The sequence below is a fragment of the Geotrypetes seraphini genome, chromosome 3 (assembly GCF_902459505.1).
Source record: "Geotrypetes seraphini chromosome 3, aGeoSer1.1, whole genome shotgun sequence".
Taxonomy (NCBI): Eukaryota; Metazoa; Chordata; class Amphibia; order Gymnophiona; family Dermophiidae; genus Geotrypetes; species Geotrypetes seraphini.
Genome location: NC_047086.1, coordinates 346,530,090 through 346,549,912, shown reverse-complemented (window position 1 = coordinate 346,549,912; position 19,823 = coordinate 346,530,090). Strand labels below are relative to the sequence as shown.

The 19,823-nt window shown below is 40.6% G+C and overlaps 1 protein-coding gene and 1 long non-coding RNA gene across 3 annotated transcripts in view; one reads left to right on the top strand and one right to left on the bottom strand.

Moving 5' to 3' along the window:
• The window catches only part of LOC117358205, an 80,098-nt gene extending 71,991 nt beyond the window's left edge, over positions 1-8,107 (top strand). The window contains exon 3 of the long non-coding RNA XR_004538962.1: positions 7,937-8,107. This is a non-coding gene — a long non-coding RNA (uncharacterized LOC117358205). The remainder of the gene's footprint in view (positions 1-7,936) is intronic.
• Positions 1-19,823, bottom strand: part of HHAT (hedgehog acyltransferase) — a 280,070-nt gene that overhangs the window by 64,038 nt on the left and 196,209 nt on the right. For both annotated transcript variants that reach the window (XM_033939836.1, XM_033939837.1), the window contains one exon: positions 15,474-15,618. In XM_033939836.1, coding sequence (XP_033795727.1) covers positions 15,474-15,618 — 145 coding nt within the window. The remainder of the gene's footprint in view (positions 1-15,473; positions 15,619-19,823) is intronic.

The window sequence follows — 19,823 nt, the reverse complement described above, 5'->3', positions numbered from 1 at the left end:
GATAGAGACCTCACACTCTATATACTGGTATCAATCTATATTTATTAAGAAATCAGTAACAGCTTACAAGAATAAATCATTCAGCATATAGAGTAACAGAATGTGATCTTCAGGCCTGAGGATCCTTTGATGTCTGTTCTGATTACTTCCGCCTACAGGCCTGTTTTTATACATTTCTTGGTGGCCAGCACCACTTTGGTCTAAATCACATGATAAATCTTTATTGGTTATTTCTTACACGTCATTACATTTGTTAATTCATTAATTGGTTCATAATATCTGTGTCATACCATATGCATGTCCTGTTTACCAGAAAACCTATCCTTTTCCCGCATATGTCCCTTTCATTTACCATATAAGCAATTCCGAGCCTAACCCCCCCCCCCCCCCTCTGCCTCACAATCATAAGACATGTCTTACTAAATGATATTCTCAAGAATTCTATTTTTGACCATGTGCTGTGTTCATCTTTTCATAATATCCTGCCAGGTGTGAAACCCTATTGCATTGCCATGCAACAAAGTTACGTTTTGCTTGCTTGTTCCTTCTTATAAGTTTCGCTTAGCCCAGCAGTTGGCTAAGCAGGATATTTCCCAATCAGTATATGCCAGCTGGCAAATGTAGTAAGAAACGTCTTTTATATTGTTAATATACTGATTTATTAGTGCAGGGGGAAAGAAAGGGGATTTTTCTTGTTTGAGGTCCGGTTTCTTCACCTTTAGAATATCCAAAGGACTTAATATGCTTCACCTGTATCATACAAGGACTTTTATAAGTGCATTTTCCTTTAAGCCAGAGTTTTCCATGATTTTCTTCTTCCTCTCAACGTGGATGAGCAACATTGGATAATAGTCATCATATACTATAAGGAGGTTATGATGAGATGTGTACCTGGGTCTTTTTATGTGAAGTGCACTACTGTGCCCCCTCAGTGTCCCACTGCTCTGCTAGGATGTCTGTGGCCAGTCTACTAAAAATTCTGGCCCCCCCCTCCTACATCCCAATGGCTTGTTTTGTGCAATTTTCCTATGGAGGTATTTTTTTCAAAAATGGTTCAAAAATATAATTGCGATGAAGACAGTACATCTGAGAAATGGCCATTTTCAAAACAGTTATGTTTTCTACTGGATTTTTGTGTGTGTTCCGTAAAACGTCCAAACTCAGATTTGGATGTCATATCGAAAATGCCTTTCTACATCAGCAATATTTTCCATTACCCAAACAATAACCGAGTAGCAGCACATTTTCTTAATTTATATATTTACGTGTGTACAGTAAACCAGTCCCCCTTCTCTGTGTGAAAAAGGATGCATTGATTTTATATTTTGTAAAAAGTATCTTACAAAGTACAGCTGAGCTTGACAGGCAGAGTTCTTGTAGATTTCTTTTTAAATCAAATAATTATTTTCTTTTTTGATTATAAAGGGGAAATGTGTGCTCATCATAGCCTGGGGATTCAGCAATAAAACTGCAGCATGAATCAGGCTGCGGTGCATAGACATTGATTGGATTGCCGTAGTGTGTGAAAATTGCCTCATCACAGTGTGTGCCTGCTAATTCCCTGGAAGCTACTGTTAGCACATCCTAGAGTATATACTTGCTGGAACCATTTACTGTGAAGTAGTTTTACATGGGAACAAACACGCTATTTACATGTATAAATAAAGATAAAAAGAGATTAGGTTCTTACCTTGCTAATATCTTTTCCAGAAGATTGGTGTGTCATTCTGGATAAGCAGGTTATCTCCCCCAGGTCACGAGCCTCTGCAGAAAGAATCCACTCCAGATTTTTTTCTCTAACCCTCCTACTTTACAGAGAACTCTGTCATCTACAGTTAGTCCCCAAGCAAACAAGAGCTCTTCCACATTATAGGGAAAAGGGAAACCATCCCCAATAACATATCTGTTCTGCTCCAACGACTAAGATATGAACTGAGAACAATCAAACATCAACAAAATGCCAACAGAAGCTCAATTAGAACCCCTACCGATGCTAGAAATGCAATATTCTTCATGGCCCAAAGGGCTGACTGGCATCCAAGCTACAGACTAGGAGAATAACAAACTGAATGAGATAGTAGACAGGCACAGGAATGACAGGGCAGGGGTCCAGAATGACACACCTATCTACTGGAAAAGATATTAGCAAGGTAAGAACCTAATCTCTATTTCCAGTGCAATAGGTGTGTCATTCTGGACAGGCGGGACATACAAAAGTAGTCCCAGAAATCTAGGGCAGGATGACTGCACCGGCACATAGCACTGAGGACCCAAAGGCAGAGTCCTCCCTTGCTGTAACATCCATTCTATAAAACTTAGCGAATGTATACAGAATGGACCAAGTCACTGCCCTACAAATCTTCCCTGAAGAAACTGCCCTAGCTTCCGCCCATGACAAAGCTACACTTCTGGTTGAATGTACCCGCACAGAAACAAGAGACTGTTTCCCACAAAAAATATATGCTGACAAAATGGCTCTTCGGATCCATCTGAAAATCATGACCATAGAAGCTGGAGCTCCTTACTTAGCTGGATTAGTCAGCACAAACAGATGATCAGAGAGCCTAAACTCATTGGTGACCTCCAGATATCGAAGAAGTGCTCTTCTCACATCCAACTTCTTTAGAATCCAGTCCTGTTTCTTGGAACCTGTGGACTGAAATGCTGGCAAGCGAACTTCCTGATTGACATGAAATGCTGAAACAACCTTCGGTAGGAAGGAAGGAATGGTGTGCAAGGAGATACCAGTGTCAGAGATTTTAAGGAAAGGCTCCCTACACGAAAGAGCCTGGAGTTCTGAGACCCATCTTGCCGAAATCACTGCTACCAGAAAAACTGTTTTGAATAAGGTCTAATTCTGTGTTTTTACAGAATCATTTTAGGAAGGGTATCACTGGGATGACCATTATTCATTTTAATTATCAGAATTTCAGGTGTTGGGGCAGGACTAGAGGCCTGAAAATTACTTGAGGTGTGGGCATAACTGAAGGGTCATCTGGGACACCTGATAAATATGTTGTTGCTAAAATTCAAACTTATTTCTAACCAACTATTTAAAAAAGTCAGACAAATGTCATTTTCTAGCAGCGACATATAAAATCTAATGTTTAATACCTGATCCTTAACCACCAGCCACTTCTTTTTATTGCTAGGAAAATGTAATGGCAAAACAAAACAACTCCTATCTGAATGCTTTGTTTCAAACACAACAGCAATTACATAAACTCCCTACATAGCTGATGAAATCCGGCAGATGCAATTGCTATAGCATGGGATTCACTCTGTATGCCATGAAGGGTTGTTTTTTTGTTTTTTTTTAATAAACTGCCAGAGTGGGATCTTGGTCAAGATTATTATATTCGCTTGAAAGGGGCTTAGCAGGGGACATAATAAAACATATGAGCAATCTAAAACAAAAGAAAATGAGAAACCAAACATTATAGCACTGCTGGGTATATGTTGTCAACACTATAAAACCTGATTTATCATCAGGTTACCCACTGCATTCTGTATGAGGTCTATAGGGATAAAGATCGAACTCTACAGGCTGTCACATAGGTAATTATGAAGAGGCCAATTTTCAGTCAGTCAAAAAGAACTCACCAAGTTCTAAAATATTCAAAATGTCTTTGGGGGGAAGTCAATTCGGGTGTTGAGTATTGGGCAGGATCAGAAACTAATGGGAAGATTTTATCTTCAACTTTATATGTCAGTACCAGGAAAGATAGTAGAGGCGCTGATAAAGGACCGCATCATTGATCACCTAGACGGACACAATCTGATGAGGACCAGCCAGCACGGCTTCAGCAAAGGAAGATCTTGCTTGATGAACTTGCTGCACTTCTTCGAGGGAGTAAACAGGCAAATAGACAAGGGTTGATATTGTATATCTGGATTTTCAGAAGATGTTTGACAAGGTCCCACATGAACGACTACTTTGAAAAATTGCGAGCCATGGAATCGAGGGTGAAATGCTCACATGGATTAAAAACTGGTTGGAAGATAGGAAACAGAGAGTGGGGGTAAATGGACAATACTCGGACTGGAAAAGCATCACGAGTGGAGTGCCGCAGAGTTCGGTGCTTGGACCCGTGCTCTTCAACATATTTATAAACGACCTGGAAATTGGTATGATGAGCGAGGTGATAAAATTTGCGGATAATATGAAGTTTTTCTGAGTAGTGAAGACACAGAAGGATTGCAAAGACCTGCAACATGACATAAACACGCTTGAGAAATGTGCCGCAACATGGAAAATGAGGTTTAACGTGGATAAGTGTAAGGTGATGCATGTCAATTACAAAATTCTTATTCACAAATACAGGATGTCCGGTGTGATACTCAGAGAGACCCCCCAGGAAAGAGACTTGGGAGTACTGGTCGACAAGTCGATGAAGCTGTCCGTGCAATGTGCAGCGGTGGCGAAAAAGGCGAACAGAATGCTAGGAATGATTAAGAAGGGGATCATGAACAGATCGGAGAAGGTTATCATGCCGCTGTACTGAGCCAAGGTACATCCCCACCTGCAATACTGCATCCAGCACTGGTTGCCATACATGAAGAAGGAAACAGTACTACTCGAAAGGGTCCAGAGAAGAGTGACTAAAATGGTTAAGGGGCTGGAGGGGACTGAGATGGGATATGATTGAAACATTCAAGATAATGAAGGGAATAGTCTTAGTAGAAAAAGACAAGTTGTTCACCATTTCCAAGGTAGGGAGAACGAGAGGGCACTCTCTAAAGTTAAAAGGGGATAGATTCCGTACAAACGTAAGGAAGTTCTTCTTCACCCAGAGAGTGGTGGAAAACTGGAACGCTCTTCCGGAGGCTGTTATAGGGGAAAACACCCTCCAGGGATTCAAGACAAAGTTAGACAAGTTCCTGCTAAACCAGAACATATGCAGGTAAGGCTAGACTTAGTTAGAGTAGTGGTCTTTGGCCTAAGGGCTGCTGCGGGAGCGGAATGCTGGGCACGATGGACCACCAGCAGCGGCAATTCTTATGTTCTTATGTTATGCAAAAGTCCTTCCCTTTGAAATCTACTGAAAAGTTTGATAGTAAAAGGTGCATAAAAGCAGCATAAAAGCTAGAATACTTTTTGTTCCCAGAAGACAGCAAAGGGAAGAAGGAAAAGGATTTTTTAAACACTTTGGGCCTGATGCACAAAGCTCCAGGAACCTAGTAAAAAAATATCGGGTTGGAAGCAATTTTAATTGACAGGGATATGCTCGGCACAAATACCCAGCGTGGATAACTAAAGAAGTGAGGAAAGCGATAGGTGATAAGAATTAATTCAAGAAATGGAAAAGGGCAAAACCGAGGAGAACCGGAAAGAACACAGGAAGTATCAAAAAGAATGTCACCTTGTGGTTAGAAAAGCAAAAAGAGAATATGAAGAGAGGCTAGCCAGGGAAGCACGAAATTTCAAACTGTTTTTCAGATATGTTAGGGGGAAGCAGCTGGCTAGGGAGGAGGTGGGACCGCTGTATGACGGAGATAGGAAGGGAGTGGTGAAGGAGGAGAAAGAAATGGCGGAAAGACTAAATATATTCTTTTCGTCAGCATTTACAAAAGAGGTCAAATCCAACATACCGGAACCTGAACAAATCTTCAAGGGAGACCAAGCAGAAAAATTAACATCCATGGAAGTAAGCCTTGAAGACGTACACAGGCGGATAGAAAAATTAAAAACTGACAAATCACGGGGCCCGGATGGAATCCACCCTAGGGTACTGAAAAAACTAAAGGAGGAAATAGCGGAACTACTACAGCAAATCTGTAATCTATTCCTGAAAACAGGCGTGATCCCGGAGGATTGGAAGATAGCCAATGTTACGCCCATCTTTAAAAAGGGATCAAGAGGTGACCTGGGTAACTACAGACCGGTAAGTCTGACCTCGGTTCCGGGGAAAATGGCGGAAGCACTGATAAAAGATAGCATCAAGGAGCATCTAGAAAGGAGTAAACTTATGAAAACAAGCCAACATGGCTTCTGCAAGGGAAGATCGTGCCTAACGAACTTATTGCACTTCTTCGAAGGAATTAACAAACGGATGGACAAATGGGACCCCATAGACATCGTATACTTAGACTTCCAAAAAGCCTTTGACAAGGTACCCCATGAGCGCCTACTTCGGAAACTGAAGAACTATGGGGTGGAATGAGACATACATAGATGGATCAGGAACTGGTTGGCGGGTAGGAAGCAGAGGGTAGGAGTGAAGGGCCACTACTCGGACTGGAGGAGGGTCACGAGTGGTGTTCCGCAGGGGTCGGTGCTTGGACCGCTGCTATTCAATGTATTTATAAATGATCTAGAAACAGGGACGAAGTGCGAAGTAATAAAATTCACAGACGACACCAAAATATTTAATGGGGCTAGGACTAAATAGGATTGCGAAGATTTACAAAGGGACCTGAACAAACTAGGGTAGTGGGCGATGAGATGGCAGATGAAGTTCAATGTAGAGAAATGTAAAGTCTTGCACGCAGGAAACAGAAACCCGAGGTACAACTACACGATGGGAGGGCTGGTAATGGGTGAAAGTAGCCTAGAAAAGGACTTAGGGGTACTGGTAGACAAGACAATGAAACCGTCGGCCCAGTGCGCAGCGGCATCTAAGAAGGCGAACAGAATTTAGATATCATCAAGAAAGAACGAAGAAAGTTATCTTGCCGTTGTATAGGGTGATGGTGTGCCTGCATCTGGAGTACTGCGTCCAATACTTGTCGCCGCACCTTAAGAAGGACATGGCGATACTCGAGAGGGTTCAGAAAAGAGCGACAAGATTGATAAAAGGTATGGAAAACCTTTCCTATGCTGAAATATTGGAGAAACTGGGGCTCTTTTCCCTGGAAAAGCGGAGGCTTAGAGGGGACATGATAGAGACTTACAAGATCATGAAGGGCATAGAGAAAGTGGAGAGGGACAGATTCTTCAAACCTTCAAAGACTACAAGAACGAGTGGGCATTCGGATAAATTCAAAGGGGACAGATTCAGAACCAATGCTAGGAAGTTCTTCTTCACCCAGAGGGTGGTGGACACCTGGAATGCGCTTCCAGAAGGTGTGGTAGGGCAGAGTATGGTATTGGGTTTCAAGAAAGGATTAGATGTTTTCCTGAAGGAAAAGGGGATTGATAGGGAATTAATATGCAGGTCCTAGACCTGATGGGCCGCCGTGTGAGCGGGCTGCTGGGTATGATGAACCTCTGGTCTGACCCAGCAGAGGCACTGTTTATGTTCTTATATGTTCATTCAAATCATATGCATGCTATTTATACTAAGTAGTCCAGTAAAAGTTGGAGGAATTGTGCCTGGCATCTGCTCAGAAGAGCAAATCAGTAGGCACAACTCTTCTGCGCAGGCCCAATAGAACTCCCAATCGTGGGAGCTCATGAGCAATTTTTTAAAGTGTGTGTGGTTTTTTTTAGCAGCCCAATATGGATTCAGCTGTTGTGCATCTGTTTTGTGAGTGTGTCCCATGCCTAACAACTACGCTCTGGGCAAAGGTGTGGGGCATGCACGCACATAACAGACACACAAACAGCTATTGGCAGTTCCAGACCTCCCAGGCAATCTTGCCCGGTAAGAAGTGAGCGTTCCCTTACTACCCTCCACCTCAAACATTGTACATCAATACATGAACGGGTTCCTGCCACGTGTTGATCACCGACAGGCGCTGCTTCCAGAACCGTGGCTCCCAAGGACCTTAGGCGCCGGAAATATATGTAGATGCAGTCTTTGTCCTGATGCTGACAATTTCAGAATTGCTTCACTTTGTTTCAGTTCTCAGTATTCATAAATTCAGAATTCAAATGACACAAAAACAAAGGGTTTTCTTACTAATGTGTGATATTTCTGGCTAGTTACCACAAGCAAAATACTAACTGCGGTAGCTAAACTACTAATTTTATTTTTGTTCTTCTTTATTGAAGGCAACTGAAAACCAACCAAATATCCATAAATGACAGCCAGTTAACAAGAAAAGGAGAAGTAAAGAGCTTGTAAAGAAAACAAAAAGAAGTGTGGATGAAAGGATTAAAAGTCCATTATAAGACATTTATGTTGAACAATGTTATTTGTATATTGAGGAGAATAAACTCATAATGAACTACAAGACTTCAAATTATCATTCAATTTATAAATTATTCTTCCCTACGCTGCTAATGTGGATAATGTGGTAAAGTGGATAATGTGCTAATGTGGATAATTTGTTAATCCAATAATTAAATTATCTGGCTGATATTTGGCCTGCAGCAGTCAGCTTTTTTTGTTGTTGTTTAAAGCTGACTGCTGCAAGCATATTAAAGCCCCAGAAATTCAATACAGGGCCATGGCCAGGGCTAAATAAATTTAAGGAGGTCACCAGGGCTTATTGCAGATCTAATGCCGGTGTGTGTTTTCACAATATATCCACGTTCTTCTCTTGATGATAATAAATTTATGCACTGAGTATAAAAAACTTCCTTCAGGTCTTCAACTGTATCTTCTAGACCTCAGCAACACCATTCTCCCATGGGACAAAAGAAGAAAGTAGCATTTGATAGCTCCTCAGGAGAAATTGATGGTTTTAAGTGATGATTCCACTGATGTGTCACCAGAGAAAATGTCAGGGGAAGGAGAGTTGATTGGGAGAGGAAGACACTCCAGAGGACGGACCCAACAAGTACAGAGGGGGACAATACAAGTCTCGGGCAGAACCAGAACACGTTCAATATAGAATCGGCAGTTATAAATTTGTCATCTACCAACTTGACATTCCATCAAAGGAAGGTTTTATAAGTCAGATTGGGCTTTGTGATTGAGAAGGCCCCTGATTTTTTCCAACTGAAAATAGCGTTCCTTAAATTTGTGAGAAAAATGCAAACTATACAAATTCAATAATCCATTTGCAAGGTAGAATCGCGATGGACACCTCCAGGGCCAACGAGCCCATTTATACAGACATTTAGAGATTTGGTGGTTACAGCACTGATGAAATTGGAACACAACTGGAAATTCCATAAACAACTGAAAAATATTACTTATGAAGAACATCAAGGCTTGAATCAATTCATTGAAAATGATACTATAGTGATTCTAAAAGCAGATAAAATAGGTGCTATAGTCGTGCTACCGTGTTTCCCTGAAAATAAGACACAGTCATATTAATTTTGGGCCCAAAAAAGGCACTAGGTCTTCTTTTTGGGGATGTCTTATTTTTTTCATGTACTGTACAATGATTATCTCTCCCTTCCTCTCCTCCACCCGAATTCTTCCTATTTCCTTTCTCTCCCCCATATGTGCAGCATCTTTCCTCCCCTCTCACCCATCCCCTTGTGCAGTATCTTTCTATCCCTCCCTCTCATCCCTTGTGCAGCAGAAACCTTGCAGCTTCTATCCCTCCCTTCCTCCCATCCCCCTGTGTCGCATCTTTATATCCTCCCGGCTTGCACCCCCCTCCCCCCCACTGACCCATCTCTCCCTCCCATCTGAACCGTGAGACCGAAATAAATACCCTTATAACAAACCGCCAGCATCGGCAACAAACTAGACAGGCTGCTTTGCAGCCTTCTATCATCCGGAGGTCCTCTGCCACATTTCTGATGATGTAATCAGCAACGTGGCAGAGGAACCCCAGGTGATAGAAGGCCGTGAAGCAGCCTGTCTATATTGCTGCAGACACTGCTAGTTTGTTATAAGGTATTTATTTCGGTCTATCGGTTCGGATGAGAGGGAGAGATGGGTCGGGGAAAATGCTGCTGCTGCTGCCGGCAACTAGGGCTTATTTTTTGGGGTAGGGCTTATATTAAGACCTACCTCGAAAATCATGCAAGGGCTTATTTTCATGGAAACACGGTAGATAGGACCAGATATGAGAGTGAAGCAAGGCGACAATTGATGGATATAGAATCTTATCGTAAATTGGAAAAAGATCCGACAGAGGATCTGATGGAATAAATAAGAGAATGGATGAATATATATTATAAGATGGATGAATATATACTATAAAAATGGAATGATCACATTGAAGGAATATCAATTTTTTTCTTGAACGCTATTCAAGGAGACCTCAGATTACTTTTTTCCCTAAAGTACATAAGACTTTAAATAATCACCAGGAAGATCAATTGTTAATACACGTCATTCTGTGTTAGAAAGAACTGCTGTCAAAGTCTATTGACTGTTTTTTATGAGAGGAAGCCTTAAAAGTACAATCCTGTTTGAGGGATTCTGTATCAACTGGAAGAGTCTATGGATGAGGTCAGGATGGTGATAGTCTATGTAACAGCATTATATACACGGATCACTCAGATAAAGGTTCTGGAAATAGTATTTGAAACACTGGATTGTAGAATATCTCCCCAGAGAATTAGTACGGAATTTTTAATGCAGCTGGCAAAATCGGTTATTCAATCTACCGTATTTTTCGCTCTATAAGATGCACCTGACCATAAGACACACCCATCTGTAGAAGAGGAAAACCTAAGAAATAAAAAATTCCCACTGCCCTGCCCTTACCCCCTCTGCTGGTCTAGTGGTAGGCTGGGACAGGGTCTTATAGAGTGAAAATCTGTTGCTGAGGACCAAGCATCTGAGGCAGAGCAATAATGCACTTTTCATTGTGCCCTACCTCATCCACTTTTCTACTTTCGCAGAAATAACCTAAAGCTCAGGACTCTTTTCATCCCCTCCTTCTTCCTTTCTGCCTCTCCTTCCCTCTACCTGTCGCCCTTCCTTGTTCTCCAAGGTGATGCCACACGAGCATCTCCACAGCAACAATATTGCGGTACCCACAAAAACATAAACAGCCGGACCTCTGCCTTATCAGCAGCAATAGCCAGTTTAGCAAGACTGAGCCCTCATCGCCCAGCAGCGACTAAGTGGGGACGGCTGCCTGCCGCTCCCTGACAACAATTTACCTCATCGTGGGATTTCTCCTGCTGGTAGCGCTCGCACACTCCAGACACACAACAAGAGCCAGCGGCTCCAGCTACTGCTGCCGCCGCTGCCGCAGACCCCTCATCGCAACAAAACCCAGTCATGCGGGGCAGAAACACAAAATATGTCGCAGCCAATCAGAAAGTGCAAGCCGGAAAGCGCAGTTGGGTGATTATTGGCCGCTTGCCTCCTAGGAGTTGTAGTAGAGATAATGCGATGTTCCGGCCTACAGTTTTTCAAAAGGCTGAGGGCTGGAGAGTTGTGTGTGTGTGTGTGGGGGGTGTGTGTTTTAAAATGGTACGGGGGGATAAAAATTTGTATCTTTGCTGCATAAGACGCACCAACATTTCTACCAACTTTTGGGTGGAAAAAAAGTGTCTTATAGAGCGAAAAATATGGTAATTATTTTGAATATCAAGGATACTTTTACCAACAGATCCAGGGGGTGGCCATAGGAGCCGCATTGTCCCCATTGGTAGCCACCCTGTATATGGCAAAGTTTGAAGGATGATATGTATACCCTGCAGCTCAATTTGAAAAAAATATCTCTCTGTGTTAGATTTTTAGATTATATTTTTTCCTATGGAAGGGACCAAAAGACGAACTGGAACAATTTGTGAACAGGTTAAATTCTGTGGATCAACATCTACATTTTACAATGCATTGTCACCAAAAACAGACTGAATTCTTAGATATCTTGATTGTGAGAGAAGATTCCCATTTTTTCCACTATTTTGTATAGAAAGACAATTGCACGAAACACTTTATTACATTTTGGAAGCTTCCATCCTTAAAAATTAAAATTTAATCTCCCCATTAACCAGTTTTTGAGACTGAGAAGGATCTGTTCATCTATGGATGAATTTAAGGTCCAAGCTAAATTACTAGAACAATGTTTTCTGGCTAGAAATTATCCTAAGAACTCTATTAGGCAAGCTTATTTAAGAGCAAAGTTTGCCTAGCGGGACCTACTGTTAGTAGGCCCTTATAATTCTAATGATATGGAAAAAAAATAGATGACATGCATATTACCTTATTCGAGGGCAGCTAATAAACTTGTGGAATTAATGCAGCTGAATTGGCCAATACTCCAACTACATCCAAGTTTGAAACAATTTCCCATGAAAGTGTATAGTCGGGGGACAACTATTGGGCAGATACTCAATTTTCAAAAGTTTGGAGTTAAGAAAAAGAGTATAGCTAAAGGGTTTCATAGAAAGTGTGGTAGATGCCAATGGTGTGCCTAGACAATTGAGGGAGAAGAATGGCAAGTTCCTGGAAATATTTCTTAATTAAATCAAGAAATTATGCAGACTGTAATAGTAAGTCAGTAATATATGCAATTGTATTTCCTTGTAATTTGGTATACATTGGACTTACTAGTAGACCATTAAAACAGCGATTGAATGAACATAAATTGCAGATTGTAATAGGCTCCCATGGTTCAGCATTGGTTGTAGAATAAACATGTAGTGGAGGAATTGCGATGGCGCATTATTGATCAACGAACAGGGGAGGGTGAAAATGCTGAAAAACTGTTGAATGTGAAAGAACAGAAGTGGATTTATAAACTAAATACAGTGGAGCCTGGAGGTTTAAATGTTGAGTTGGAATGGATGTCACTGATCTGACCGGGGTATCTGATTGGGTGGAATTTATAGTCAGCTGGTTTCTAATTAGCTTAAAGATTGTTAGGAAAATGCTGCCACCATCTTGACTTGATAAGTTTGGTGAGGTTTGATGACAAAGGACAGCTGTGGTATGATTCTTTATGAATTCTTAATTGAAATGTTTAAGGGGAGAGTAGATGAGTAATATTTTGTATTTATATGTAGGGGAGAATCCTTGAAAAAGTTTATGCAGCCGTGTCACTGAGACAGCTAAAAGATAAGTAAAATGTTTTGAGTCATGATAAATAAATTAAAATATGATTAAAATTGAAATCTTAATCTCTAAGGCTAAGTTTGAATCTTAATCTCTAACAAATGCTTGAAAAGGGAGAAATTATATAAATACTCTATTTAAGTAAAGGACCAGTGATGAGTGGACAAATAAAGCTTTATTGCTATGAGATAATTTGAGTAGAGAATGGTGTTGCTGAGGTCCAGAAGATACAGTTGAAGACTGGGGGGAAGTTTTGTAGTTTTCACAATATATAGCATGTCAAGTTTGTTAACATTTTGCCAGTGATCTCTACGATTTATGAGATCTAGTGTTTTATCCTTGAGGAAGGCAATTTGTTGCAGAAACATGGATCCATGTTGGGTTCCCTGTTTCTAATGAAGTGATTTGAAGATACATCACCAGCGAGGAGTCATCTTATTTACCTCACTCTTTTTTGCCTGATTTAAAATAAATAGACTCGTAATAATAATTCATATCAATATTTTTTCAACTTTCTTTAGAATGGCGGAACCATCATAAATAAAGGGCAGTAAGTCAAGCACAATAAGCACAGCAATTTCATTTGTCAATCTCACTTACTGCTTATAGCTTGATATAATCATAAGTTCCAATTTCTCTATAAATGCATATTTAAAACAGTCTTTAGCTATTTATTTATCCACCAAAATTATTTTGTGCAAAAAATCTTTTAAAAAAACTAACTATATATAAATAGAACTTATCTAGCAATCAATATGTTCCTTGAAAATAGGGTATAGCACATACAGTTCCATAAAAATACCAATATGATTATGTTTTGAGTCTAAATGAAACACTGTGGTATCAGAGCACTGTGTATTGGGGCCTAGGTTTTGAGCAAATATGTGCAAATCACTTACAAACTTCAAATACTTAAGAGTTTATTAGTATATTAACAGACTAAGGGATCTGTTAAAGTGCCCAAAATAGCACAATTCTGTGAAATCCTGAGGACTTTACCAACCTGTGGTAGTTAGTAAATCACGAGGTACACTTACATGTGTTCCTATGGCCAAGAACATTGTGTGCTTCCAGCTGCAGGAATGCATGATGGTGGACCGAGTCTCAGGCCTGCCACCTTTAAAGGGGCCATCAGTATGTGAGCACAATCCTGTAAACCCTCCTGTTGCTCTTAATACAAATGTTTACCACCTTGGTGGAACAGTGGGCCCCCCTCTACTCTCCCCAATGACTGACGCTCAGTACGAATAGCATGCAAATTATATACACACTATTCGTGCGGGGCAGTGCCAGTAAAAAGGGGAGAGGAACTGTGCCCGGTGACGCTTAGTACGAATAGCATGCAAATTATATACACACTATTCGTGCGGGGCAGTGCCAGTAAAAAGGGGAGAGGAACTGTGCCCGGTGCCTGTTCAGAAGAGCAATCATTAGGCATAGCTCTTCCCTCTCCCTCCTGTCAATTTTTTTTGTTTCATCCCTGCCCGCCGATCAGCACAGGCAGGACTCTGACAGGGGAAGCCCTAAACAGCTGAATGGCAAGGGAAGCCCCGAAGCCGCCAATTGGTGAAGCCTGAGCCAATCAGGGCCTCATGCCCCTCCAAGTGCATCTCAGGAAGGCCCATCATTTTGAAGAGGCGGGCCTGCTGGCAGGAAGGAGTGGGCATTCCTCCTGCCAAACATTTCACCTTAAAGGTATGAGGAGGTGTTTAGGGGGGGTCCTGGCAGGAGGAGGAAATGAACATCCCTCCTCCCAATTTTTTATTTAAAAATTATGGGGCTTGAGGGCTGAGTGTCACAGCCCGGCTGCGGAGCTGGCTCAGCTCACTAGACCACCTAGGCCTAGGTGGTCTGACTGTGTAGGTCTTCTAAATATCTTTTTTAATGTCTCATATTCTGTACAGTATGCAGGAACAGATTTACCAATAGACAGAGCATGTATGTGCCTATGGGCAGCTACCAGGCTTTGAGTCACTTGTTTCTGTAGTGTAGTGCCTCACACACAAAAAGGTTCCTGGTTCAAAACAGGCAGAAACAGCTGTACAGAAAGGAAGGACCCCAATCGACCAAACGTTATCCTGGATGATGCCAGAACTCTGGTATGTGCTGTGCTGTATGGATTTCAGCAAGCTAGACAGAGTGGGCTACGCAGTTTCCTTTACACATTCAGTATTCTGTAGTGTAGTGGTTATCATGTTTATCTCACATGCAAAGGGACCCTGGTTCAAAACCAGACAGAAACAGCTTTCCCCTTTTCTGTTCTTGGCCTGTTCTTTTTAACATTTTTATAAGCAATATTACTGAAGGGCTGTCAGGTAAGATTTGCCTCTTTGTGGATGATACCAAAATCTGCACTAGAGCAGACACTCTGGATGGTGTGAATAACATGAAGAAAGACTTAGCAAAGTTTGAAGAATGGTTTGAAATTTAGCAGCTAAAATTTAATGCTCCCGGAAGAGGTGTCGGAGACAAAGACTGTGTCTGAATTCAAGAAAGCATTGGATAGGCACATGGGATCTCTTAAGAGAGAGGAAGTGATAATGGTTACTGTGGATGGGCAGATTGGATGGGTCATTTGGCCTTTGTCTGCCATCATATTTCTATCATCAAAAGCTGCTTAAGGGCAACTGGAGTTATAGATCTGCCAATGACATTAAAATAGCCTACCTTGCACAAATATCCTGTTCCAGTAGGCTTCCCCAATGTGCTCACCGCCCAGAAAGATCAGATTGGTTAAAATAAGCATTGAAGTGGAAACAGCTGCTATTGCAGCATGGATTCGATGACAGATCTTTGGTGGTACGAATTGGTCCTGATAAGGGAAAAGAAAAATTCCATTAAATAATCATTATGTTTTATTTTCAGTTTAATTTTTGTTCACATACTATAGAAATCCTGTACACTACAACAAAAAATGCAACACAATGATGATGCAGGATAGGTTCAAACTGCAAAAAATGCTAACAGTTAACATCAAGGCCTTTGCAACACACATATTCTGTTAAAAGCATACATACACACACAATTATATACTGTAGGGGTTATACATAACTATCTTAGCAACCAATATTTAGCACTCTAATATTCAATACTTTCTCTTTTCAAGTTCACTTTATCTGTAAGTTTTCATTGATTTAAGGTTCTTAATTTAGAAGCCCTAGTCCTAATTTATAAGTATAAATATCAGCATTTAAACATATACACTAAATAAATTAAAGATGCTTACCTGTAGTAGGTATTATCTGAGGATAGAAGGCCAATTAGTCTCATATACCCTCCCACTTCCCTTGGAGTTGTATTTCTTTAGCTATTGTACTGCACTGCTGGTCCCGCGCTCGCAAGTCAGGTGGGAAGACACCCACCCATGTGCAGTGAGGATGCTGCCTTGAGCTTTTAAAGAAATATTACGCTTTCAGTATCTGCTCTGGGGCTCCATGGTTGACATTACCCAAATGTGAGTATAATATGGCCTGCTTATCCTCAGAGAAATATAGATAACCCAATCTTAGAAAGCTGGGGTTTACATGTGTTAATCTGTACTATGTGCATATGGTAAGGGGGCACAGTTTGGGTGGGACTAGAGCACTGTTCCTTCTAAGCCAGTATCATTCCCTGAAACATAGAACAGAAAGCCTGTTTTCCTTGACTGTTGGACTGGGGAATGAGCACAAACTCTTAGAAGGTGGGACCCAATAGCTTGGGTGGAACATCAGGATCCGCTTGGGAGGGAAAGCCCAGCTATGTCCCTTGGAAGGAAGATCCTTAAATACACTCCACTCCAGAGCCTCAGAGTGCGCCCAGGTTCTCCCTGGCATCGAGAAGGAATCCTTTTTAACTGCTCTTCCAGTGAAAGATGACAGAATAGAGTGGAAGCCCTTGGAACAGCCTATTGTGGAGCCGGTCGCTGATACAATTTTTTGAGTTTACATATTTTTTATTTTACCATGTCAAAATATGACAAGTAAAAAAGAAATAACAATGCAGTAAATGTTTACATCAACAGTTATAACTGTTGAACAATACACTTTGGTAAACAATATAACAAGATTTAGGTATGCATCAAATATATAGTATAATTATGTTGTATTCTTACAGGCCAAAATAAAATAAAGATATAGGATAATAGAGATAAAACAGAAATAAAAAATATTGACTATAGCTCTGTATAATCAATGTATATTTCTGAAGGATACAATTGGTGAGCATATTTTCTCCAAAGTCTTTCATATGGAAATATAATCAGATGCTTTACATTCATATCCTTGAATCATAAGAATAGTGTGCCACCGAAATGTAGTATTTAGTAAAGTATTCTTCCAATTTGAGAATATCATTTGTATAGAAATGGCTATAACAATAGCCAATAATTGAGAGAGCCATTTATCTAAAGGAGTAGACAGAGCCAGAGATCTAAGACCTAGTATTTTAAAAGACACATCTTCATTAATAGGAAGAAAGTTCTTAATTTCTGACCATATTGCAATCCAAAAAGGAAGGATTAAATGGTCCATATAAATCATATGTGTAAGGTCTCCAGTGTTGGAAGAACAATGCCAGCAAGAATCATTTTGTAAAAGACCAGCTTTAAACAATTTATGTGAGGTTCAAGGTGTTTTATGGATTAGAAAATATCGTTTGAGTAAGACTAGCTGAAAGAGCAGATCTATTTATACATCAAAAGTAAATATTCCATTCATCTAAATTCCTAACCCAAGTAGTATCCTTTTCTTACTTAGCTTGCAAAGATAAACTGAAAGGAAATAGTTTAGTGCTCATCTTTTTTTATTAAAATATGTAGTAGTATTTCCTAATGTAAGAGCAAAATTACATTCTTTATCAAGATCTGAAATCGATTTGAAACTTGAAATATTAGGATAAACTTTTATTAAATCTGTTATAACTGTTAGAGAATGACACGGGGAAAAAAAATCTGTCCCCTTCACCGCCCCGTCCCCTCCATCGCCCCATCGCCGTCCCTGCCGTTCCCTTCACTGCTCCATCCCCGCATCATCCACCCTTCCCTCTCGCCACCTCACCGCCTTCAGCGGCCCAAGAATCTCCCTTCCTCCCCCTTACCTTCGCGGCGTAAAGAAACTTAAGGGAGGGAAGGCACGCGGTCACCAATTGCGCGCGGCCCCTTCTCTCCCTACCTCTGGCCAAATCTATCTCCCTCCCTCCCTCCCCCTTACCTTTGCGGCGCTTTAGAAAAAAAACTGATGCTGGCGAAGCCTGCCTGTGCCGCCCTGCAGTCGCGTGTGTGTGGGCGGAAGCTTCTCCTCTGACAATTGTCATTTTAAAAACACAAATAAAACAGGACAAGGTTCAACAAAACCATCTCCCTTCCCTTTCACAAATATCCCCATCACTACTGTGAAAACTGAACAAGCCAAATTACTACAGAATGCTACATAGAAAAATCAAGCTAACAGAATACTTTAGTCACACATGGCAAGAATAATGTTAGGGGAGTGCAACTAGGGCAACTGTCCCCCTGGTCAGAGAGAGAGCCCTAAGCCAGATGGAAGCTAAAGAAGCACAGCCTGGACTTTGCGGTCCCCAGTTATGTCTAATACCAGCTCTAGCAGGATACATATTTCAAATCTGAAATATTCTAATCACAAAATATAAAATCTTTTTTTTTTTTTTTTTTTGTTGTCTGGTAATTTTATTCTTCAAATCACATTGGTCTCAGGCTTTGGTTTTAGGTTCCTTCTGTCTTCACAGTGGCATGGCTGGCTCCTGAAGGTAAAATAGGCGCAAGAGGAGCTGAGGAGAAGATGCCGAGTCTGACAAGGGTGCAATTTTTTTTTACCACAGGAGTAAGACTTTTCACCGCTCCCATGGGGCAGTAAAAGGTCTTGTCCCCATTCCCGTGGGGGCAGTGAAAGGTCTTGTCCCCATTCCTGCAGTAAACCAGTTGCAAATGTCTCCATTCCTGCGGATTTACTGCAGTGACCCACGGTTTACCAAGGTAAACGGTCTCCGTGTCATTCTCTAATAACTGTACCAATTTATAAAATTGTGTAGAAGGGAAATTGTATTTCTCCATTACTGATTCAAAATACATAAAAGAGTTACCTATCATAATGTGATTCAAGGACCAGAATTCAAATGTGCTCTAGGAGCACCAATATATAGTTTTATTATCAAGTAATATTTTGGTATTACACCAAATGGGAACATTCATAGATTGCCAGTGAGAAGGAGGCATACTCTTGTCTAGATTGTGGAGTGCTGTTAAGTGTAGATCTTATTGGTTCTATAATTGAGGGTAAAGTTGAAAGACATGTAAAAGGTAGACACTGAATAGAAATGCTATTTAGAAGAATCACTTCTATCATTAACCAATCTAGTTTATAAGTTTCAAGTTTTATTAGGATTTTATATACTGCCTATCAAGGTTATCTAAGCGGTTTTACAATCAGGTACTCAAGTATGAGCATTAGTGTAGGTTATCCACTGGACTCCATACTACAGATGAGAAAGGTGATAAGTATAAAAATCAGGAAATCCAACTTCCCCATCTTCTTTTGAGGCTTTAAATGTTTTAATAGCTATTATGGGTTGTTTTTCCATAGATATTTAACTAGGTTTTTTGTCAATAGTTTTATAAAAAGAAGAAGGATCAATCATTGAAAACATACCAATATACTAGTTGGTGGTAGGCGTCAGTGCCAATTTTATGGTTTCAAGACAGCCCCACCATGAAAGAGATAAAGAAGCCCATCTTGAAATAAGATATCAACTTTTTCAGGATATTATCTTTATTCAGATCTATCAGTTGATCTCTATCTCTGTGAAAAAGAGTACCTGAATACTTAATATATAATGGAGACCATTATATATTGTTGTGTTACTATTCATGGGCATAGTTTCAGATTTGTCCCACTTTATACGATAGTCTGAGAATGAAGAAAAGTAATTAACAAGGTTTACAAAACATGGCATCAAATGTAAAGTATCTGTTATGAAAATAATAAAATCATCAGCATATGCCAACAATCTATATAGTTATGT